The sequence below is a fragment of the Vigna unguiculata genome, chromosome 3 (assembly GCF_004118075.2).
Source record: "Vigna unguiculata cultivar IT97K-499-35 chromosome 3, ASM411807v1, whole genome shotgun sequence".
Taxonomy (NCBI): Eukaryota; Viridiplantae; Streptophyta; class Magnoliopsida; order Fabales; family Fabaceae; genus Vigna; species Vigna unguiculata.
In genome coordinates, this window is record NC_040281.1 from 42299894 (window position 1) to 42324997 (window position 25104).

The 25104-nt window shown below is 33.0% G+C and overlaps 2 protein-coding genes across 2 annotated transcripts; both read right to left on the reverse strand.

The window, feature by feature from the left end:
* Nucleotides 1-1540: 1540 nt before the first annotated feature.
* On the reverse strand, nucleotides 1541-10967 carry LOC114176349 (alpha-mannosidase-like). Its single transcript, XM_028061369.1, has 28 exons — nucleotides 10629-10967; nucleotides 10296-10379; nucleotides 10106-10194; nucleotides 9749-9923; nucleotides 8104-8316; nucleotides 7938-8009; nucleotides 7653-7766; nucleotides 7448-7548; nucleotides 7264-7357; nucleotides 6989-7156; nucleotides 6795-6884; nucleotides 6481-6546; nucleotides 6348-6404; nucleotides 6047-6266; nucleotides 5234-5367; nucleotides 4836-4901; nucleotides 4688-4747; nucleotides 4380-4451; nucleotides 3811-3858; nucleotides 3575-3694; nucleotides 3420-3485; nucleotides 3101-3213; nucleotides 2928-3018; nucleotides 2609-2719; nucleotides 2431-2526; nucleotides 2304-2351; nucleotides 2088-2156; nucleotides 1541-1927 (listed from the first exon to the last, which is right to left on the reverse strand). The coding sequence occupies exons 1-28, from the start codon at nucleotides 10839-10841 to the stop codon at nucleotides 1739-1741; spliced, it is 3039 nt and encodes a 1012-aa protein (XP_027917170.1). The 5' UTR covers nucleotides 10842-10967; the 3' UTR covers nucleotides 1541-1738.
* A 1864-nt stretch (nucleotides 10968-12831) lies between these two features.
* Nucleotides 12832-17092, reverse strand: LOC114179315 (26S proteasome non-ATPase regulatory subunit 4 homolog). The gene is made up of 10 exons (XM_028065608.1): nucleotides 16871-17092; nucleotides 16623-16736; nucleotides 16326-16431; nucleotides 15983-16097; nucleotides 15682-15891; nucleotides 15163-15475; nucleotides 14176-14299; nucleotides 13773-13876; nucleotides 13513-13581; nucleotides 12832-13125 (listed from the first exon to the last, which is right to left on the reverse strand). The coding sequence occupies exons 1-10, from the start codon at nucleotides 16880-16882 to the stop codon at nucleotides 13075-13077; spliced, it is 1218 nt and encodes a 405-aa protein (XP_027921409.1). The 5' UTR covers nucleotides 16883-17092; the 3' UTR covers nucleotides 12832-13074.
* Nucleotides 17093-25104: the final 8012 nt, after the last annotated feature.

Here is a 25104-nt window from a genome sequence, read left to right on the forward strand (position 1 = left end):
GTATGTTCTGTGGTTGCAGCATAGTTTGATCTTCCATATCAGAAAAGATTAATTTTTTGTTGTTGGAGAATCATCCTTGGTTGCTGAAGTTGCTATGAGAATTTTGATGGAAGGATCATTGTCAGTGTTGTGTTGACGTGGTGAATCTGCAGCTGGGTTCTTGGAGGTGCAAGAACTGTGAGTCATGTTGGATTTGTAGTAGAGTTTGCGTGTGGCGAGATGCTCTTGGATTTGTGAAGGATGTCACAATTGGTGCTTGCATGGCCCAGTGAGTGATCTAGGATGGAGATTTGATCTATGTGAGTCATGTTTTGCGGCATGTGCGTGAAGGAAGTGCTTTGCGGTTTACAAATTTGTTTTGACAAGAGTCAAGAAGGTGCTACGCTGACAGGTGTTGCGTCTCCGGCGAGGGAGTCAGACGACACGGTGGCTGCATAGTGTGAACGCTTGATCTGTGGCCTTTTTTCGCAACGTTTGGTGGTTTTGCATCATGGGTTGTGGCATGATTTTGATGAAGGATGTGTGGTGTTTATGCGCGAACATTGGCTAATATTTATGCAAGGTGGTAATTATACACAGACATTGGTTAGCATTAGCATTGATGCAGGTTGCATGAAAATTCTTGGGATGACTTAATTTGAAGTGGAAATTCTTGGGATGATTTAATTCCAAGTAAAAATTCTTTGAATGGTTTAATTTCAAATGGAAATTCTTAGGATGGTTTGATTCCAAGTGAAAATTCTTGAAATAGTTTGATTCCAAGTGAAAATTCTTGGGATGGTTTGATTCCAAGTGAAAATTCTTGAGATAATTTGATTTCAAGTACAAATTATTGGGACAACTTGATTCCAAGTGATACTCTTTATGGTGGAGTATGATTGCATGAGAATGTGTTTATTTGAATTGATGATGTGTTTTATCACAAGATAAAATATGTTTGACTTGCACAAGAGAAAAATAATACATAAAATATATAAAAATATTTTACTAATGTTCTAACAACCTGGCAAATCCAATCCCCAAAATTTCTAATGAACTTCATCAAGTAGGGGTCCATTACCTTGGTAGGCTCTCCATGTCAAATAAAGTGTATAGAATAAGAAATATCAAAATCGTAAAAAAGAAAACATTGAAAGACATTTAATAAGAGAGCTAGAATAATAGCCAACCCAAAATTGACTTCTCTAAAATATGTTAAACAAATCCTAACAAACAACTCGCCATGATAAGGAAGTCTGCGACTGTACTTCATCAATTTATCTTAAGATTAATTTTCTTATTTATATAATAATATTTATGATTAAATATTTTTTAGTCCTTAGACGTAAAATTAGAATAATAATAATAATATTGAAGTGCTCCTGACTCACTACTGTCTATACAGTATATTAATGCATCAATTACTTGATAATATGACTCATTTCACACCGTACAAAAACTTGAGAAAGTAAGATTAACTTTCATGGATAATAAAGATAATAAGGTACCAACTCCTGAATGTAAAATTTATATATAATTTCGAGATAAACACACTTTTCATTTCAAAATTTACTATCCAAATATTTGATATGTTACAGATACTTTACGAAAAAGGAGATAAAATATGGGATTTGGTTAACCTTTTGCAATTAGAAATTGAAGATAAAAGATAAAAACATCAAACATGTTTACTTCACTGACAGAACTATTTCAATGTTTATTTCTTCAAATAAAATCATCAATGATGACTTGAGGTATTTTAAAGTTTCAATAGGAAAGTTCGTATTTCCATGGGGCCAAGCTCAACAACGAAATTAGGATTTCTGACAGGGCCACCCTTAAGTCCTTGAGGTTCTTCTCCATTGTCTCCTTCAACCTTCCATGTCATTCTCTTTATTTCTGACTTCTCTTGGTTAGCTGATAAACTTACCTCTTTCAACTCCTTTATCTGCATAATAAAACACCATCACCCGTTACAACTAGAAAGACAAAGTTTTATAGCACAAAAGCAATCCAAATTATATGCTAATCTAAAAAACTATGTGCATCAAAAAGACAAGAAAAATAGGAAAACCCTTTTTCTTAAGGGTGAAAGAATATCTATGTACCGTTTTCTTGGCAAACAGCTTCTTCAGTTCTACTTTGGTTAGAGTTGAATACTCAGCATCTTCACTTGCCTAATCACAGCGAAAACATGATATTAGTTAAAACTGAGAGATATTACAGTATTACATAACCAAACTGAATTACACTAAAACATGTATTTATCAATTTGGCTCGGTTCATCTGAAGTTATATGTGATAAATATCTTGTATAGACTAACCTCATAGAGATGTGCCAAACGGAGAAGCACAACTCCACCATCCAACTCCTGCAAAAGAAATTTGGTTAGAAGAGAGAGAGATAGTCAAAAGTGTTACAGTTACAGATATCCTCAGCATTTGTTCTACCTCAAGAGTTATCAGAGCAACATTCGGGGGCAAGCTGTAATTTGGGTCCATGATTGTTCCTTTGGTCCAATGTGAGGACTTCCAACTTTCCGAGTTCTGATCAGTAAACACCCCATAAGATATCATTAATATGTTGATGATCATAAATTCATAAGTGCATGCAACTGTCATATCATACCTCATGTGTAAAAGCCAATAAGAATGGCGAATAGATTTCTTGACCAGTTGTACGGCGCCAGCGTGCACCAGCTCCAAGTTTGTCTATGCTGATATAATAATTTCCTCTGACCTGATATGACAGGAAAAGAAAGAGATATACTTTATATAGATAGAAGAAAGGAAAACATAGTCAATTTCAACTTTCTAGCTTTTCTACCAAGTTGGTGAAAGAGAGTGTTTCAATTCACGTCTTTCACAAAAGAAAACTGAATTTGCCACTCAATCCATTAATAAAGAGGATGCTAAGAAATATAAATCAATTAATGAGATTGCCATACTGTTAGTCCTTCACATGTTTTGTTATTGTTCACGCAAACTTGTTCATCGAGTGCTTCCCCAACTCCTCGACCATCATCGTGAAGAATACGCCTTGAGTGGTAAAAATTATGTGAATATATATTTTGTTTGCAGTAAAATACTACTGATTTAGACTAAAAGACAGATTTAATACCTGTGAAGCATCAATTCCACCTCACCATCTTTGATGCTAGCCCCACCAGTGGCACGATCAACTAAGACTGAGAACTCAGATTTCTTATCCTTGGTATAAATTCCAAGATTAAGCTGGACAGAGAAAAAAACAAATAGAATGGTTTTATATAAATTTTATCAACATTGTAGAAACCTATCAACTTTGGAGCAATAGAACTAACATATGCCACTCCCTCTCTCTCAAGTTCTTCTATTTAATTTTCCAGTCTTACATTCCCTGACATTATCTACAATTAAAACCTGAAATCCTAATGAAATTAAGTGTTAAAGAATTTTACTGGGTAATAGTTTCCTGCAACTGGTTGAGTTACTTGAAGGGGCCAATCATCCCTATGATCTCGAACCTGCATGACAGTTTTAAGGGTCATATTGCAATTTTTCCCTAGATCTAGAGTATTTCATTATAAAGAAAGAAAAAAATGTATAAAATTACTCGTTTGAGAAAATCTCTGCCGTTGGAATCAGTATAAAACTCCTTGTTTGTGGCCATATTTGCTGTCATTCGTGTGACCACCTCTTTTCCAACTCCATCATCAGTAGGAATTGGACCAATCTTCATAAATAAACTCAGGTCAGAACCTTATTATTTGCTATTTCTCAACTCCAGCCTACGGAATCCATGTTAGGCCAATTAACATAAGCTTCATAAGACCAGACAATCCAACTTACAGTGAATTCGACTTCAGCATGGTCTTTGTCTTTGTAAAGCCTAGTAACCTAAAAAGTAAACAAACAAATAGAAGGAAAAGGTTATTCAAGACAAAGCAGAGGCATTCAAATATTCAATTCAAGTATCATTTACAGTCAATTGGACATCTGTCAAAATCTATAACTTAATGATCTGAAAGTAAAGAAATGAGCTGCAACTTTTCCACTATAACGCTTTTTCTTTTCCTTCTACCAATTTGTAGTCATTGATTATTGAATAACTCAAAATTACAGTCTAAAATTAGTTATAAATGTCATCAATCAAGATAATGTGATAAGGTCCCTGCCTGAATGCATTCACTCCCTTAAAGATCTAGATTGTGTATCACTTAATTGCCTCAATAAAAACGAAGCCAAGAAACACTAATACTCAGCCTTCACTGTTGTATCTTGAAATTCATAAATTTATTACAACATAGAATATATGGGACTAGACGATATAAGTTAAACAAAAAGCATAATCTTTAAAGGACTCTGAATGCAAAATACTTTTTGCATCCCTGACTTAATAATTCTGCTGAGGTACTGACCTGATAAATCCAAGAGCTGAATTTCTGATGAACTTCATCAACTAGTGGTCCGCGGATTACCTTGGTGGGCACCTGCACATCAAATAAATCAAAAAGCAAATATAGAGACTATAGATGTAGTATTAGATATATAAGAATCTTAGAAAGAAATTGAAAGGCATGTTGTAAGACTACTAGAAAATAGAAAACCATGATACTTTGTTAGAACTTTTTGTGAATATCTCGTTGTCCATTTAGAGTTCATATAAATAATTCTATTTTATATAAAACTAATCTCAGATGTTACTAGATTCATGGAAAGAACTTACTGATCTTGAAATGATAGTTGGAGGGGATCCATTAGGCCGGAATATATATGCACCAGACGCCTGTGGAAGAAATCACATCATTGACGCATACATCGTACTAATTTAATTTGTTATTGGAATGAGTTATATGTGCAAATAAATCACACACCTGAGGATCACTATCACCCTCACTAGATCCATAATAGAGATAGCTTTGCTGAATAGGTATATCAACCTGGGAAAAATTTTAAGATAGTGAAATACTCTCTCCATCACACCCTTAGAAATATGTCAGAATATGAAATCAATAAAACTAAAATATAAGTGAGAAAATATGCCTTGAACATACTATTGCTACACATTACTTTTATTCATATGAATTCAATAGAATATATTGTCAAGAATACAAAAAATATAGCATAACAATAAATGGTCATGAGCAGGAACTTCTGTTGAATAAATGGTGATTATGTGTCAAAATAAATAAATAAATGATCATGGAATATGACAATTTGAAGTTCAATGAGTGGGAACTACTGCGCTGTATGAATTTTGCAAAATACGTACTCCAGTTCTAGAATTATACATCCTTTTGAGTTGTCCAGAGGTTGAGGAAAAGGACATCTTTAAATCTCCGGGCCCAATGACAATGGTGTCACCTCTCTGACTGCCGAGGTTAGATAGGTTTTTTGTTCTGGACCCTTTTAAATTGAAACAACAAAAAAGCATGCTTAGTACTAAAAACTAATAAATTTAATTAGAATGCACTAGCTAGCAGCGTAAAGGTTTGTTATGCTAGCATCTAATAACTAATATCCATGTAGGTAGTGTTGTCAGCTTTTATGATAATTATCTCAAAAGTTAAACTAAAAACGAGTTTTAATTGGTTAATATATCATAAATACTTTTCAGCACGACAATTAAACTAAAAACTGGAGTTTTTGAATGGAGCTTGTGATGCACTTATCCAAATGGATCTTGGATATAGACATAGACTTCTCAACAGAACCTCATATATTTTTACACTAAAATTAGGCCCAACAGACAATTAGTCCAACACAAAGAAAGAAAAATTGCCCTTTAACGTTCCCTCTTTCCTAACTAATGCAATGCCTTTCCAGAGGTTGTCAAACATGCATGACTTATGTTTCACCAAATGCATTTGAACATATCAGGTCCATATGGTGTTAATGGGTGATCCAAAGCACAACAATTAGTGGTACCTTGAGTGATAAATGGTGTGGTCACAAGGCAAACCTTATACGGAGGCACAAGGCAACCTTTACCACTGAGCCACGACTCAGATGGTAAAATAGTGTGTCAAAAAGGAAAAATAAATGGTTAGTGCACTTAGAAAATGGGAGAAAAGTGGAAGTGTACCTGTTCCCGTTGCTTTAGAAATGAAGTACGTGCTCCATCCAAGTGGAGGTACTGACGCCTGAAACAGAAGCCAGTACTTTGGGGCTTGTTTTGGTGACACCCCCAAATAAGCCTTTACATAGAAATTTCTTAAATTTGTTGTAACATCATCCACATCTACATATTGTACTTCGATATTATTGCCCAGTGAGTCTTGGACAACAAGATTAGCATCATTAACCTGATGCAAATAATGCCACCTTTAGAGTAAAATAGGAATCCATATGTATTATGATTTTGCAAGTAAATGACATGTACTCACTGGTATTTTGACAATATCAGTACGTTTCCATCCAAGTGGATTATACACCACAGCTACCTGGAAATAATTATTATTAACATATGATAGACAGAATTTAACCAGAACTCATTATCAAAGCTTAAGAAAATGTTACCAAACTCTTGGCGTCTGGAATGTTATCTTCTGTAGGAGGGCAGTAACTGATATTTAACAATTGACACTGCCAACAGATCAAACAGTAATGAAAAAAAAAATTAAAGAATCAAGAATATGGCAAACTACATAATCTACGTATACAAAATAAACATATCATGGTAAACAAGTCTTGTAGATATATCTATCTTTAGCTGAAAGCCTGGACCATTGACAGAAATGTCTTGGACATTTTTTTTGGCAAGACATTTGGAAAAGAGTAACAAATATCAAGCATAGAGAAACATTGTTTTTTCTTTGAAATTGAAACTTTACCTGGGCAAAAGCCGATGCAGGTGCTGAACATTGACCATTTGATTTCTTACTAGTAATACAAGCCAAGGAAGAACTAACAACTGCTTCAGCCTATAACAAAACATTGTTTTCTTTAGAAACTTTAACGATATAAACGAATCCAGGACACAAAATATATGGTCAAATTTAAAATTTAGACAATATCTAATCCTGACCTCAGAGACTCCAATAGCCAGTCGTTTGGCATAGTCATTGGTTGTATGCTGTTTGGCAGTGCCACTGACAGCATCATGGTGTTGTGCAATTCCTAGAGCATCTCCAAGACCAAAAGTACTGTATTTAGCTGATTGCTTTCCAGCAAAAAATTCAAGTTGACGCGTAGCCTGCATCAAAATTGTAGCAATGTCTTGTATTTAACTAGAACACTTGGGAGCAAACAAGAAAAAAATCCATCCAATTTTATTTTGTTTAGTACAAAGAAGTATTATACCAAATAGTATCCACTTGCCAATCTAACATATCGCTTTAAGGCTGGGCGACTGGTGAAATAGCCAGTCCAATAAGCATTAGCACTATCAGCATACCTATATACATAAGAAATAATCAGGAATGTGCAACAGTGGTTGAGATAATAAGCTAGTTTGCAAACAAAACAATAGCATGTATATCCTTACGGGAAGTAATCATCAGTTTTCAGAGGCCAAGTTTGATTAGCAGCATTTTTGGCATTGGTGTAAATAGATGGAGTGGAATACAAAGCGTTTACTCTACCATCCTGAAGATTTAAAACACAGGGAAGCATGCATTTTCTCTCAGCGTAATATGATCAAACAGTACATGTATAAAAATCAATAGCTGCGATGTATTATGATTCATCACCTTATTAACATAGTGAATTAATTTATCCATTTGCTTGAACCAAGTCTCTGCATATTGGTACTGGAAATCATCACCCATTGTCCACATTATATGGTTTGTCCTCGTCACATTTGCCTAAATTAACCACAAGCAAAGCTAATTGTTATATGAAATGAGAACCTCTCAGTTTCAAGAGTCATATTCAAAATTTGTGACTTCCTCATTCCCACTACAATGATACACTCATTAATCACTATAGGGAAATTGCCACTCTAGTGACAAAATTCTGGGATGGAATGAGATTACTTGGGTAATAGCAGCTTCAATAAAGTCTTGGACACGTTGTTCAACGTTGTAGTCAAAAAGAAGAGGATCATCCTGCATGTGTAAAAATGAAGTTAAATATATAAGGCATATGCATATCAAAAAGTGCAAAATAGCATCAGCATTTTAGCTTGTTTAGTGTTGGAACCTGCACTGGAACAACATTAACATCAACATTATTGACTTCAAAGTTGAAACCATTTGGAGCACTATAATGAACAGGGAAAGCATTGGCAAAAATCTGAGCAGAAGAACCAAATGTTTTGGAGGCACGCCAAACAACTTCAAGAGACTTATCAGCTTTGCGCTTAGCCCTGTCTTGATAATCAATTCTTGCAAAATGTACAGAATCAAACCCAAGCTGCATGCAATGGCAAAGTAAAATTGATTAATTTTTTTTTTCATTTATTAGTAGTCACAATTATGCAATTCATGTGGAAGCACAGTTCATTTTAGATAAAACTCAAAGTATCCATACACATTATAAATCATGGGAGAAGAACATGAACAAGATGATAAGAAGTTCCAATATATTACAACAACTAACTTATACATTTTATTTTCATTGTACTTTTTACTTCTTTCTAAATTCTTTTTTAAATAATTGAAATAACTTTTTAAGGAAATTGTAATTATTTATTATAAATTTAAAATATAATTTATATATTCAAATATATTTAGTTACAATAAATTTTATCCATGTAAAATCAATATTTAGCATCCATAGTTTACAATAACTAAATAAAATCATCAAATATTTTAAATTTTTAATAGTATAATTCATTAAAAAACTAATTTTGTTCGATAAAATCATCAAAAGGTAAAAGTAAAATTCAATATTGTTGATATCTTTCTACAATAATAATCAATTAAAATTTTGTAAAAGAAAACTATCATGACATAATTATTATTCAAAAACTAAAATGGTTTAGATGTAGCCTGGCTTTTGGTTTTATTTTCTCAATATAAAGCAGCCAACCAAATGCCAACTTAATATACACCCTTCTAATAATAACAGTAAATAAAAATAATGCAGTGCGCATTCAATAATAATAAAAACAAGAGGCTTATTTAAATTTAAACCAATTTATAAATTTAATGTTTTTTGTTATTAAAAGAATCATTTTATGCAATGTTTAAAATATTTTTCTTTTCATCTAAGTATTTTATTATTTGATTTTATCGTAAAAAGAATACATAATTATTATTTTTATCTTTTTATCTCTAATTTGTCTATTATTTTATGTCTTCCCTTCTAATTTTTTTCCAATTCAGTCGTTAAACTTGCTTTTTTAAAGGAAAAGGGTGACTTGATTAATAGATCGCATGAGATTAAAGAAGAAAAGAGTTACTCAAGAAGGAGTTGTTCACTATGTTAGAAATGAAAAAAAGCAAAAAAGCACCTGTGATGTCATTCCATTAACTATCACAAAATATTTATATGAAAACAAAATTTATTTTATAAAAAATTATTAAAGTTATTTAAATTTATAAGATATTTAAAACTTAATTAAATATAGTAATTTTAAATTTAAATAAGTTAAAGTAAAGTTTCAAAACTCAAGAAAAAAACATTTACTAAAGTTAATTTTACGATGATTGTTGAAAGGACTTTAAGTTTAATTTAATTTTATAAAATAAACTTTTAAAATGATATTTATATTTATTTATATACTTCGATGGAGATTGTGAAACTATTAAGAACCACCATTGTCTTGTGTTTGTTTCTTCGGCCAGCCTCGTAGAATGAAAACAAGAAAAACGAAAAATGAATGAATTGGAAATGTTGGTACCTCAGCTCCAAGGAGGTAAGCCTGCACAGCAGAGTGTCCAAATGGATCAATCTGCCATCCAACGGTGGGAGTCTTGTTAAACTCATCCTTGATAAATCGATGGCCCAAAGTGGTTTGATCAATCATGTCTATGTAATGCGTTGCAGCTTCATCGTGCATGCACCAACCACCGTTTCTGCCGACAAAAACACGTCAAAACACACATCTGCAGCATGCAACAAGATTCCCTAATCTTTATCTCTCACTCACACTAAAAAACACACGTGCGCTGGTCCCCACAAAAAAAAAAAACAAAAAAGCTCCAGTTTTTAGAAAGACGAATGCGATAAAAATAAAGCAGATAAATGTGGCACGAACATGATTTCTAACTGCCCCGCATCCACAAGCTTTCTCACTTCTTCTTGTGTTTCTGGACTTTGTTCCACCCACCATCGATGGAAAAAGGCCTAATAACATTTATCACCATTTACCAGATCAAACCAAACCTAGTATTATGTTATGTCCAATTGACAACAAATGGAATATTATGATACATTTTTCGTTTTACCATTTCGACAAACACAAACTTTCTATTTGGGTCTTTCTGAAGAGACACAACCACCGAATCCAGCACATTCTCAACACATGCCCCCTGTTTCATCAAACATACTGTGAAGTCCAAAAAGTGGAGAATTATATATAGATATAGGATCACCGGAAACCAAACATGAGTCCAACGATCGTACAATTGACACACTCTTGACTCAAAATTTTAAAATAATGAATTTATGATTTTTCTGTACTCCACTTAAATTTCTCATACTTACTTCTTACTCTATGAGACTTAGACTCACATTTCCCATAGCTAAAAACGAACACGAATGAATGTTATGATTCTAACCTGGATACTGTTGTTTGATCCAACATAGTACTGATCAACGGTTTTGAGCCAACCAACATCATCATGGGAGTGTGGAACCAGGTGAACGTTCAATTTTCCTGGCACAATAGTAGCGCCGGTATTGTACCTGATGTATTTGGAAGAAACGAGTGTGGCATAGAAGAAAAGCCATAGAAAAGCAGAGAGAGTTTTTGCAGCTAAAGTGGTTCCCATTTTCAGAGTCCAAAACTTTGGTGAGGATTATGGCATTGAAGTGATACTAAAGAGAAAGGATATAAGAAAGCTCAATGGACCCAACAAATAAAGTAATGATTGGTCCATGACTAAGAATGCCGGCCCTGGAAACTATGAAATGGAATTTAGGTCATTAATTAATTTCTATCTCCTTAACTTATCTATCAGACGTATTTGAAAATTTGAATTTCACAACTTTCTAGACTTTTATTTTATCTTCACTGTGTAGCACGACTCTAACTTTGTCACGGGCTTCACATCGGTTCCTACAGATTATAATTTTGGGTGTTTCCTTCACGGTTGCAGACATTGTTTCTTTAGATATGATCTGGGTTCAGCAAAACAATATTCAATTGGTCTAACCCACGTGCTTTACTGGGTGCACTTCAAAACTTTACTCAGTTTATTGTCAATTACAAACTAGTAGCTGATGTACTCGAGATAAAAGAGGTAAAATTACGTCTATCTTGGATTTAGATGAGAAGTATTTAGAAGGTTAAGTTGTGTTTAAAAAAACTAAAATATTATGATAAAATTCTTTATTAGGACAGAAATTTTGAATTAATTTATAAGAATAATTACAATTAGATCATTTTAATTTAACCTAAAACTAATAAATTTTGAATTATGCTTTATTATTTTTGGCTCAATGCAGATCATTGTCTGTTAAGGTCAAGGCTTCATCATTGACATAAAATTTTATATTGCAAAGCTTTTTTACATATAGTTATCACTAAAGTTAGTCTGTGTCATACAAATCAATGTTATTTTTAAGCTAAAATAATAAGTTAGATTTTTTTGCCAACTTCAACCATATTCTAAACCCAATTTTTGTATTAACATCATCATATATTATTTTCAATTGATGTCATTTAAGATTATTTTATTTTTTACAATTATCTATTAGAAGACAAGTTAAGTTATTTCCTAATTAACAATAATCAAAGTTTTCTCAACATTGACATGATTATCTTTCAATGAGTGTCAACTAAGCTTTTCTTCTTTTTTTAGACACGGCTAAAGAGACTAATTTTAGTTGGGGTAAATCAAAGTTTTTTACTCCATATTGATATAAATTAGTTTTTCTTTCACATTATTAAAATTATTTATCTATCAATATAATCCAGTACTCAATTGATGTTTATCATGATTTTTCGGGACTATTTTTCAGTTGCAGTTTGCAATAGTTAATTTTGATTAATGTAAAGTTAAAGTAGTAAATTTATTACTTGATAGTAATTTCAATTTAGAATACTTCATTCAAACAAGACAATTAAAATTTAATATTGTCTGAACATTTAAAAGATTAAACAACTTAAAATGGAAGTAATTTAAAGGAACATATTTAAATTTCCTGAAAAACTGTAAAATTTCCTGTCCAAGTTAAAGTGATTTCAAGAGTGTTTTTTTTTTTCATTTCATCATTTACATTTTGTTAAATTAATAATGAAAGATTGTTTACTTATGAAACCCATTCAATCAAGAATACATATTTAGATGACTAATTCCTTCTCATGGTTGTTTTACCCTTTTTCAGTTTACACAACTTCACACCACTGGGCCCAACTCCAGAGATTGGTTGCTCGAATACATTCCTTGTCAATCGTAAAACCCAGTGAACCAAATTCACATAAGAATTACAGATAATGACTAAACACAAGCCGCTGAGTAATTATTTAATGTATAACTAAAACTAGTGCAGAACTGAGCAGCGTATACAAATGGAAATCGATCAAATTTATACAATCCTTTTTGCTTGGTATTCAAGTCACTTAACATACAAATTCACCTGCCCAATCCGTTCAGCTGTCGATGATTGGACAACATTGACAGAGAAGTAAATTTTATAATAATTTTTTCATATGGATGGGTTATGCGTTGAACTAGGAAATGCCACGTTTCAGCATTAGGCATAAACTTTCGAACTAAAATAAATACATGCAGATAAGGAAAAGGAAAGGAAACCATGTACTAGATTCTGCAATGTTTTAAAATGATGAAGTATTCCTTAATAAAACCATGTGATCGATTCATACCCTCATTGACAATATTTTTTTTTCTTCTGATATGCTCTACTCAATCATCCGTATTAAATCGAGATACATCCGTTTCAATCAGCAGGGTAATAACACCCAAGTAAAATCACTTTCCAACATGCTATTATAAGCCACCAGAGGAACAGAAATAAAACAGCGAAGAGACTCGATCAGTATTACTTTTTCTCCTCTTCATTTGGTGGCTTGTCTTCGTTTTTCTGCTGAGGCTGATAGACAGCACAATCAATAAATTGTTATTAATACAGGAATGTACCAAAACTGTCTGGAATTTTAATTAGTTATTTGTAGTACTGAGCATAAAGGTGTTCATATATCACTCGTATAAAATTATATTTTGTCAACTAAATATTATATTTCCACCTGCACGTATAAATTTTGCCATTTATTGGAAACTGTTGTATTTAAATCGGCATTTTTTAACCACGTTCACCCTTCTCTTCATCTAAATGGTTGCAGGGAAAAACATACAATTTCGAGCAAACAAATATTGATCAAAGTTATAATGACCAAATTTGCCCGTCGAACATGAATAAATTTTCCCACCATAAAGGACAAAGGAGAATACAGATTATTCTTCATAGAAGAAAACCTACCTCAGACTGATTTTGCATAGAAGCCAGTAAATCTTTGACCGATGGGTCATTTGGGTCAACCCCGGGAAGCTGCAGAAGCAAATCATTTTATTAATACATTTATGGTATGTCAGTTTCTGATATTTTTGAATCGTATCAGTTAAAAAGATATGGAGGCTTTTTACTTTAGCTTCAATGATTGCAAGTCCAGTTTTGATTGACGCCAAATCAAACAAGCATTAAAAGAACAAGATGGAAATTTTCAGGATCTATAGACATACCGATGCAAGGATAGAAGATACAAAGGACTGATCTGCTAATAATTTACTGACGTCAGACTGGCTTGCCGAGTCCTTTGAGCTATCTTCTACTGACAATTGGAGAGCTACAATAGAAGACAAGAACTCGATGTGATCAGGACAACTACTAAAGCTTTCCTGTAAATTCTATCAGATGCAAAGGTACTCCATAACCAGAACGAGTTGTCATTAAGAAAAAAGAGAGAATATGATTACACATGATTAAACAAGTCAAATCATTGACACCTCAAAAAACAGACGGAGAAAAAATAGCCAGACCCTGAAACGTTTTTTCTCAGTTCCAGAATCAAATCAATCATCAATCAACATAATGAGAAAATACCCGCCCATGTTTAAATACAGAACGATTAAGCGTAAAACTCACCTAGAGCCAGCTCAGGATCATCAGCAGCTGCCTCAGACATATCTGTATCTCTCACATCATGGCTAATTGCAGGATCGTCCATTGACATTGCAAGAGCCTGCTGTAGTAGAGCATTCTCATCGTCCTGTTTTCAATTGAACATCAGCTCATGCATATCACATACTGTTATAGGACACTCATTTGTGGGAAGAATGAAAACAAAACAAGAGAACTGATCCAAAACAAAGCAAGCAGAAGCAAATTATTTGGGGTAGAGGACAAGAACATACTCACACCAGCTCGCTAAACAGATTTGTTGCTAATCAAGTTGAAATGCAACTAGAAAAGCAACATGTTGCTAGACACAAGTTACCCAAACTGACAGTACTCATCATAACAGTTAGAATGTAATGATAGAATCCAAAAGAGCTGCTTTAGTTTAAAAAAAAATGCTTACAAAGATTATGTTTCTAGATACTCAGTGGAAAACATGGTAAAGGGAAAACAATATAATACTAAAGATGGTAAAAGTGGACATAATTATAATACATTATAAGATGCCAAAACAAGATGCTACGATTATCAATTGAGCAATGATGATGCTATGGAGTACATTTTCTCTGATTAAATTCACTTGAGTGATCATCTAGAACCCAGACACAGTCACACTTAAGTCACTAGCACTGAACAACGGCAAAGGTATGCTTTAGACTCTCAGTTAGCAACTAGCTCCCGGACTCAATTTTCTTTTTTTAAGTTTCAATTACACCACCTAACAAAAAGGAAAACTATCCTGTAGAACTAAGGATACTTTAGCTCGAATAACAGCCTTTAAAAGAGTCAAACCATGTACATACTGGTAATGAAAAATAAACACTATTGGACAAAACAATTATAGCAGATAGTCCTACAAACTACTTAAATGAATTACATAATTAATTTTATAATTCAAATAAGCAAATGACAAAACAAGTAAGAAACATGGCTAAAACAACAAATTGCACCAACCGTCAAATCCGTTTTCTTATTATTGGCTTCAGAAGCTCCTGCACTAGCACCCTCGGTCATAGTTGTATCCTGTGGACTAGCCTTCTGCTCATCACCTTTCTCCTGTTTGGAAGCATCCTCTGCAGCTTTTTTGGCAGCTGCTTCCTGTCTAGCTCTCTCTTCTTCCATTGAAACTCTTAAAGCGAGAGCTAGTTCAGGGTCCAAGTTCGGATCAACACCAAACTCAAATCCAGATACACCGCCTGCTGCAGCAGCTGCGGCAGCTGCTGCAAAACCACTTCCACCTTCCCCATCACCAGTAAAAATAGGAGTACTGCCACAAGAGTCCAATGTTGAAACAAAGAAAATGCCCAAGAGTCCACAATACAAACTATTCTATCAGAACCAGAAGAAAATGGGTAGAATTGAAAAGAAGTAGTACGGGTACTTAAATCAATAACTTCTCGATTACTCAAGTGGGAATTCAGTTCAAATGGGAAAGCTGGGAAAAAAGGAAATAAAGAAATAAACCCAACCAACCTTATTAGTACATCAGAAAGAGCATTCGGACCAGATGGAACATGGACGATGTGACTGGTATCATTATTGTTAACAGCGGAGAGAAGTGCTTCTAACTTCTCATTCTTTCCTTCATCTTCTTCGCCAAAATTGACAATGTCAAGTGCTACACTGTTCTTTTTCAATTTTCTACCAATCATCTCCAACATTTTCTTCTCATGTTTAACGGGACTAAAAAGCATTCAATTATATAATTAGAGAGAATATAGTCAGCAACAGACAAAACGACTTAAAATAACACAGAAGAAACAATTAATCACACCTTCCAGCAAAGACAATAATCCTTTGCTGCTGCTTCTTGTTCTGCCTATGCTTAAGAGCCAATTGTGCCACCTGAATGCCCGCAGCTAGGTTCATCTCACCACCTATTTCTAGTCCTAAAGCAGGACACGAAAAACAAGGAAAACATAAACTCTTACGTCAACAGAATAATTAAATCATAATAACATGTCAGAGCATTGCGTTCGATATTTTCCGAAATAGGTTCCATACACATCAGTTGAAATAACAGGCACCTCTATATCACAGAAATTACACACACCATCCTATAACATGCCAAATTCAAATGTCACTTAATCCAAATACTTCAAAAAACAAACACTGACCATGCATGCAAGCTAAGATCTTGCCCAAATCACTGGTAGGGGTGACCAAGACACGAACGCCCTTCCCTGCCATTGTGAGAACTCCCACCGTATTTTCTGGATTAGACTAAATTAGCAAAAGAAAAAAAAAAATATCAGCACAAATTGAACCCTACCGCAATTTCCAAAACCTGAAAATAATTCTTAAAGTCCTATTCTGAAACACGACAATATTTGACCCATTTTATTTTTCTACTGAGATTAGCAGTCACAGATAGTAGCAGTCTTAAACAACGACAAACGGGTTTGACTTCACACCTGGGTTTTGGCACCGCAAATAAGATTGACGGCGTCCGCTTGGGCTTGAAATCGAGAAGGAGCGTAATCTCCATTACGCATCCATTCCGAATTGTCAATACAGATCATGGTGGCCTATTATTTCGAACACAGAAAAGGAATTGCAATTAGTAATAAAAACACGATCGAATGAAGAAACCCTAATTGATAAGATTAAACGGATAGTAATGACAACATTGAAATTCATACGAAGGGGGAAAGGGATTTACCTCAAGCACCATCGTTGGAGATTCAGAAGCTAAAAATGGAATTTGTGCAGAAAAAATGAGAGAGGGAGTAATGTATCGTACGAAAAAGAAAGGAACTCAAGTTTACTTGCAGAAGAGGTTGTTGCTCTTGGTATGTGACCGTAATAATATAACCCTCGATTCTTTCCAAGCAAAATTCGATTGCCACGTAACGGGGAAATGAAGGTGAAAAACTGTACTAGCTCAAGCTCTTTCAAGGAAAAATTAATTAAATCCAATTTCATAAATATGTAAACTTTTAGTGAAGAATTCACCCATGATGTTTAAAATAACAAACTCTACCTTTTATTATTAATAAAAATATAATAACATTAATTATTTGTAATTATATGTTATTAATTTATATGATGAGTAAATGTTTTATGAGGAATAAAAATATATCAACGAAAGTTGACGTATTTATAAATATAAAAATAGAGAAAATACATGGTAACAAATTACATGAAATGTGGAGATTTAGTTTCTTTGATATTTCTATAAACGAAAAGTTTTTCACATCTATTACGTTTGACTATCTTAGTTGAAAATTTTGTTGACATATTATTAGTTATAAATTGAAAAGTAGTTATTGAGATTTGTTAAATTAATTTATTAAATTATAAGTATATATATATATATATATATATATATATATATATATAAATACAAGACACAAACTATAAAATTAAATATGCGAATTAAAAAAAGTTTAATTGGAAGAAAGTATCAGACAAACTAGAAAAGTGTAACTGTAATTACTTTAAAAAATGACACTAAGATTATTATACATTAACATTGCCAACTAAATTTACATAAGAAAACATAAAATGTAATGGAAGAAAGATTATTATCTATATGTGACGGGATATTATTTACTTTTATGTTTATGACAAAAATATGATTTATAATTGATCAATATTATATAATTACTGCAAATAAATATGATTAATAATTCTTAAATCAAAAATTACAATTAAAAATTATCAAAATGGTTTTCATGAATGAGAAAGTATATCTTAAAGTAATACTATTTTCATATTTATTATTATTCATAATTATTTATTTTTTTATGTAACTTGTTAGAAATCAATAAACCATGTGAATTAAAATAGTTTTAAAAAGAGATAAAAGAATAAATTACTGTAATAAAATATAATTACATATTCTACATGCTCATTATAAATAATGACATTATTTTATAAGTTCAATTTAATTTTATGAAATCTATATATTACACTCACTTATATCTCATAAATATATTTCTTTAATATAAAATTAAAAAATTAACAATCATATATGATTATATATTATATTTAAATTAATGTTATCTACTAATTAAATTTTAAACTCATAAAAAATAATCAATCTAATAATTTAATTAATAAATTATTTATTATAAATTGAAATCTTAAAATACCTTGAAACTATAAGAAAATTAGTAAAAAGGTTATGAAATTTAAAAGTTATTTAAAACGAGAAAAGAGATGAAAAAAGTGTGGAGGTAGGATTAGAATATATTATTTATTGTTCTTTAAATAAAAATTTATACTTATTTTCATCTTTACCATTGTCAAGTATAATATTTTTATTTTATTATTAATTTTTTTGGTGATGGAAATATTCTCACTAGTTTTTATATTGTCCGAAATATTAAATTTTTTTTTATAAAAATAAAATATCACAGAAAAAAAATATAAAATTATTACAAATATAATGTTAAAATGGATTTTTTTTAATGTCAAATATAAAAAGAAGACAACATGATTAGGGATGTCAAAAAAATCCGTATCCGCAGGTATCTGCAGATAAAACCCGCAACGGGTAGGAAATGGATATTAAAAATAGATATCTGCTACCCGCGGGTATGGATATTTTTGATACCCGCATATTAACGGGGCGAGTACGGGTATCATAGTATCCGTACCCGTGGATACACGTAGCTGCTAAACTTTAATTCAGAAAAATACCCTTATATATATATATATATATATATATATTAGTAAAAAACATTGAGTCTTCATTCAATAATGGTGATCGGATTCTTATCCCACAACAGAGTAAATTGTAACGTCTCAATTAAATATATAAAAATCAATTTAAATAAACGCCACATATATTAAATATTCAGAGAGTGCGGAAAGACGGAGTATGGCGTACCCAGGACCCCAACGTATCCATAACAAAAGAAGGTGGCACAACATTGCCTAAACCCAAAATAACATGAAACACAACAAGACTGGTTCTTGTACAGAAAAGTAAATCTAGACAATAGCTTCTTCAGCTGAGGGCTCCATAGTGAGCCCATACCCGTCCATGACCATCACGCTGTAGCGTCTCCATCGCTATTACCACTGCCTCGGTTTCTCACATTTGCTCACATCAATAGAATTGATGATCATTGCATAGGGGGAAGACCACACACACAACCATACAAACAAGCAAAAAGGTAAGCTAGTGCACAAGATTCATACATTATAATAATTATCATTCAATCATAGAATCGGGCATAAATGACGGGAACCCACACATGATATATCAAACCCCCTTTCAAAACTATAAGACTTGACTATCCGGATCCATATCTGAGGCACCACCACGTGACAGTGGAATTATGCCCAACAAATGAGGCGTCACCGCGAGGCCTTCACGGAATTATATCCTTACAGGAAGCACCACCACGTGGCCTCCGTGGAATTACGCCATGGCCTTGAGGCACCACCACGACCCCCCGTGGAATTACGTCCTTTTCGTCGAGGCACCACCAGGGACTCCCCTTAAGGGTCCATGGAATTACGTCCAACTGGTGAGGCGCCACCAAGATCTCTCACTACAAGAGTCATGGAATTATGCCCTACCCATACTTTAAACATGTTTCACCCACAATCAATAATTTCTCAAACATACATATCATGTATAATCAACAAATCATGCAACTCACGTTTTCTCATTCATATTCCATCAACCACATGCCATTTCCATTTCAAATGTACACATTAATCATGCCATCATCACACAACCCTTCCAGTAAAGCATTTGGGTCAGATAAGCAAGCCACACACCAATGAACCATTTAACAACCACATCAAAACCTGCCCGCTGCCTCGCCCAAGCTAACAGGGCTCGCTCAGGCGAGAGGGATCCTCTCGCTCAGGCGAATCCCAGCTCGCCTAGGCGAGGGTGCGACGAAGGAACAGGAGGCTTTGCGGGGTCTCGCTCAGGCGAGCCCCTTCTCGCCTAGGCGAGAGCACTCCTCGCTCAAAAAGAACGCAAGTCGCCTAGGCGACAGTTCGAGAGACAAAAACCTGGGCGAGCCTCTGATAATCTCGCCTAGGCGAGATTAGCTCGTTTGAGCGAGAAAACCAGCACCTGCCACTGTTTTCGCGTACAGCAGCCAAAACCACAAACCAAAACATGCTTAAATTAATCCTAATCGGGCATAACGACCACCAACCAATACAGACATGAAATAATCAACAAAATTGCGGAAAACACCAGCAACCGAGAGTCCTAGCTTCCCTTACCTGGAAAAGACTAGCACGAGACCTCGATCTTAAGCACTGGTGAACAACAAAACCAAGAGCGACTCAAGGTGCTGGAAAAAGATGAGAGACATGGGAAAATGGTTATCCAGCGAAATAGTAGCATAACCACGAGCAGGGTTGGAAGGAGACTTACGCAGAACACGGAAACGGAGTTGAGCGTTGTTCGATCGAGAAAACATAACCCTAGTAGAGCTCCTTACGGCAGCGGAGTATGACGGCACAGCTCTAGGTCTGTTTTTGAAAATGAGACAAATAATGGGGATTAGGGCAACACGAATTTGGCATTTAACCTATGGGCCAACCTCTAGGCCTAACTGCTGTAGGACAGCCCTTCACTTTAGGGCAGAAAAGGGAACCAAAAATTAATGGGCCTTACATAAATTACTTCTAGATATTGTGGAGGCATTGATGTGTCTCCAATACTGGTTATGGACCAACATGGAAGGAAATGAAATTAATACTTGTATTTAGATATTTTAATTAAGTGATTGTTATAAATTTTTAATGAACTTGTTATGTTTTCAGGCTCTTCTAGATTAAAATTGGACAATATGAAATTTTAGACAATGTTGCAAGAGATGGACATTGATGAAGTTAGTAATTTATTTAATATTTTATTCAAAAATAAATTACAATATAAATTGTCAGTGATTTTTTATTTGTTTGTTTTTCAATAATCAATCGAGAAAAGGAGACTTGTTGATCCAAACACTAATTATGATTAAATATTTATTTTTTAAAATATTTTTGTAAATATCTGCGGATACATGTGGATACCCGCGAATATGAAAAAAATAGACAAGTACCCGCATAATGGATACTCGACGAATATGAGTATGAATACGGGACGAATATTTATCAAGCAGGTAAGATACGGAGGAACTACTACCCATACCTTACTCGCTCCGTTGACATCCCTAAACATGATTGTATAAATTTTAAGATAGAATATCAAATAACTACTGAAATGTCAATTAATTAATTGTTGTGTCTATGTTCACTCTAACTAGGAGGATACAAGAAAATATGTCATATATGATAAGTGAAAAGAATCTAATTAGTAGTAGAACCACTGTCCCATCAAGAAGACAATTTTCACATAACTTTATTTCTTTAGTCTTTAATTGCTTTTCATGTGGTCTTGTCCTTCTACTAGTTTTCGTATTCGAAATTGTATTAAGTGTGTTTATTATATGTTTTCCATGTCTTCCTTCTAAATTTTATTTTATCTAAAAGTTTGAAATATATAATTTATAATATCTCTTCCCCCACATAGGTACAAGTATGTTTTACACTGATCTCTTTTGTGGATCTTGTGTATAAAAAACTTTCAATCATTTAACTAAATAACAATATAATGTATTTTACTGTTGTATTTATCTAAATTTATTTTTAAAGTTAATAAAAATTATAAATTTATAAAATTAAAAATTAAAAAATTAAAAAAATTAATAAATTTATAAAATTATGAAATATAAAATTTTATAAATTTGTAATTTTATGATTTCATAATTTTTTAATTTTATATATAAATTTATATTTTTATTAGCTTTAAGAATAATTTTAGATAAATATAATTCTTGAGATATTTTTGTATTGTGATAGTTTACGACTATGTATTATGTAACGATATATAAGTATAGTGACAGGACAAGATAACTACCAATAAAATAAATTAAAAATAAGAACTCAATTGTTAAAATTTTGAGAAATCTGATAGACTACAAAAATTTATAAATTTATTAGGATCCAAAACATTAAACCTTTAAATTAACATGTACATACTAATCTTCATTATTATTCCCGATTTAAAAAGTTGGACATTTCTTTTTTTGGATGAATTTAAATAAGATTAATTTATGTGAGTTTATTTATCTTAGATACTTGTAGGTTAATTTCATATTAGGTAACATTTGATCTTTCGGTTGATAAATTTTGAATACAAAAATAAAATCAATTTAATTTGTAAAAATTGTAAGTAGGTTCGAAAAAAAATTGAAGAATAAAAATTACACACATGAATTTAGAGAATTAAAATTATAAACATTTCATATTAAAGGGAAAGTGTAATTAAACTTTCATTTCAAAAAAAAAATAATGAAGATTAAAATTCGGAATTGTTAATAGATAAATAAAAAATAATATTTGTAATTTTTATTCTATTCAACACCGAGAATGATAAAGAAAAAAAAATGTAACAATCATGGTCTCTTTAATAAAGTCATCATTCAATACAATAAATAATAAAGGAAATAATTGATAATGATGACTACACACATGAGAACTGATACACGAAAATATCAGGGATATTGGAATAATATTATTGACATAATATATATAATATATCTGGTATTGATTATAATAATTAAAATCACAATTTTCTCTAACTCTCTCTTAGACAACTAAGGTGACTCAGTCATTCCAAATTTATCTCTCAAAATGTTGAACCTTACGTGTATGAGAGATTTGGTTAAACAATCTGCAACTTGATATGTTGTGGACACATAGGTTATTGTGACTTGATTTTGAAGCATTTGATCATGAATGTAGTGAACATCTATCTCAATATGTTTAGACCGAGCATGCATCACTGGATTGGATGTTAGTGCCTTAGCACTCAAGTTATCACACCACAAAATTGATTTTCTAGGCATAGGAAATTTCAACTCATCTAAAAGTGATATGATCCAAGTTACTTCTACTGCTAGGTCATCTAAAACTCTGTACTCTGACTCAGTACTTGTTCGTAACACCACTTTTTATTTTCTTTAGGCCCATGAGATTAATGTCTCTCCAAGGAAAACACATTGTCCTACTATGGATGTCCTATCATCTATGTTAGTGGCCCAATATGCATCAGAGAATACAGCTATATCAAGATCGGTTGAGGATTTGATATGAAGACAAAAATTTGTTGTGTCAATATTTTCTTTATTCCTTGCTAGTGATCCATGGTTAGGGAACTCATATATTGGTTGAGTTTGTTGACAGAAAATGTTATGTCTAGTTGAGTATTGGTCAAATATTGTAATGCACCTATAGTCTATCTGTATAGTGTAGGGTTATCAATAAGTTATCCTTTAGCAGTGAATTGTTTCCTTGTTACCATTGGTGTAGGACAAGATGAAGCTTTTTTCATATTAAACTTCTTCAGTAAATCTCTAATGTACTTTGTTTGTTTAAGGTACATTCCACTAACATCTCTATGTACTTTAATTCCCAATAAGTGGTGTAGAAGGCCAAGGTCTTTGAGAGAGAAAGAAATGTTTAATTGAATAATGAAAGTATCTAAATACTTATTGTTGCTCCTTGTAATTATTATGTCATCAACATATATGAGAAGGAGTATGATATGATCATTTCCTCTGAGAACAAACAGTGATGAATCACTCTTGGTGTTTTGAAAGCCCTATCTCAATAAAGTATCTTTCAACTTGTCATACCAATCCCTTGGGGCTTGCTTCAGTTTGTAAATTGCCTTGTTTAATTTGCATTTGTGGCCAGGCTTGGTTGAATTTGTATATCCTTCAGGTTGATGCATGAACACATTTTCTTTGAGACTGCCATTCAAGAATGCATTACTTATGTCTAATTGCCTAACCTCCCAATTTAAATGTATTGCAATGGATAGAATAATTCTTATTGTGTTGGATTTGACTACTGGATTGAAGGTTTCATCATAATCGAGACCCGCAGTTTGTTGAAAATCTTTGGCAATCAATCTTGCTTTCCTTCGTTCAATTGAGTCATCTGCCTTGTATTTAGTTTTAAAGACCCAATTGGAGTCTATGATGTTATTCTGCCCCTGAAATGGTACCAAAGTCCAAGTATGATTAATTGTTAGAGCTCTAAATTATGCATCCATGGTTGCTTTCCATTTTGGACTGAGTAGAGCTTCATTAACATTTTCTGGTTTCTTGTCTTCTGTGTTTGTTTCTGACAACCCTATATAGGGAAGTCTTGGCTTGTAGATCCCTATCTTGCTTCTGGTTTGCATCCAGTGTGTGTTGTCTTGCTGAGTTTGTTGGTTTTTTTCTTCTAGTGTTTTATTTACATGTGAGGTTCCCTCACCTGCATGAATAAAGTCATTGAGCGTTGGTTGATCATCATTGATAGCTAAGTCACCGAGAGTTTGTTGCTCTTCATTGAAAACTAAGTCACCTTCTTGATGATTCACCTCCCAGTGAGTTTATTCAACTATGTGGGCTTGTAGTGGTACTTGCAGTATAAGAAGGAAGAACAATAGGGATTGTTCCTGTCAGTGTTTTTAATGAATTTTTTGTGTCACGAAAGTCATCATGGAAAGGAAGAAAGTGATTCTCATTAAAGACCACATGTCTTGAGATGAAAATTGTGCCATGAGAGTTTAGGCACTTATAACCCTTGTGAGATTTGTTGTATCCCAAGAATACACATTGTAGTGTGGAATTGAAGTTTGTGTTGATTGTATGGTTTGAGGCAAGGATAACAGACACAACCAAACGACTTTAGAGCATCATAATCAGGTTTCTTTCCAAATAACAATGAAAAAGGACTTTCATTTGGGTTAACTAATGAAGGCAATATGTTGATGAGATTAACTAAGGTAGAGAAAACTTCCTACCAGTAATGTAAAGGCATTTTAGCATGTGCCAAAAGTGAGTCCTAGTTCAGTCACATGTCTATGTTTCCTTT

Coding starts and splice junctions, on each gene's coding strand:
- LOC114176349 (XM_028061369.1), bottom strand. CDS start 10,841: ATGGGAACCACTTTAGCTGCAAAAACTCTCTCTGCTTTTCTATGGCTT. Junction 7,358..7,447: donor AAAACTGATGATTACTTCCC/GTAAGGATATAC, acceptor TTATGTATATAG/GTATGCTGATAGTGCTAATG. Junction 3,019..3,100: donor GTGGAATTGATGCTTCACAG/GTATTAAATCTG, acceptor TTACCACTCAAG/GCGTATTCTTCACGATGATG.
- LOC114179315 (XM_028065608.1), bottom strand. Junction 15,892..15,982: donor ATTATTGTCTTTGCTGGAAG/GTGTGATTAATT, acceptor AATGCTTTTTAG/TCCCGTTAAACATGAGAAGA. Junction 14,300..15,162: donor ATAAGAAAACGGATTTGACG/GTTGGTGCAATT, acceptor AATTGAAAACAG/GACGATGAGAATGCTCTACT.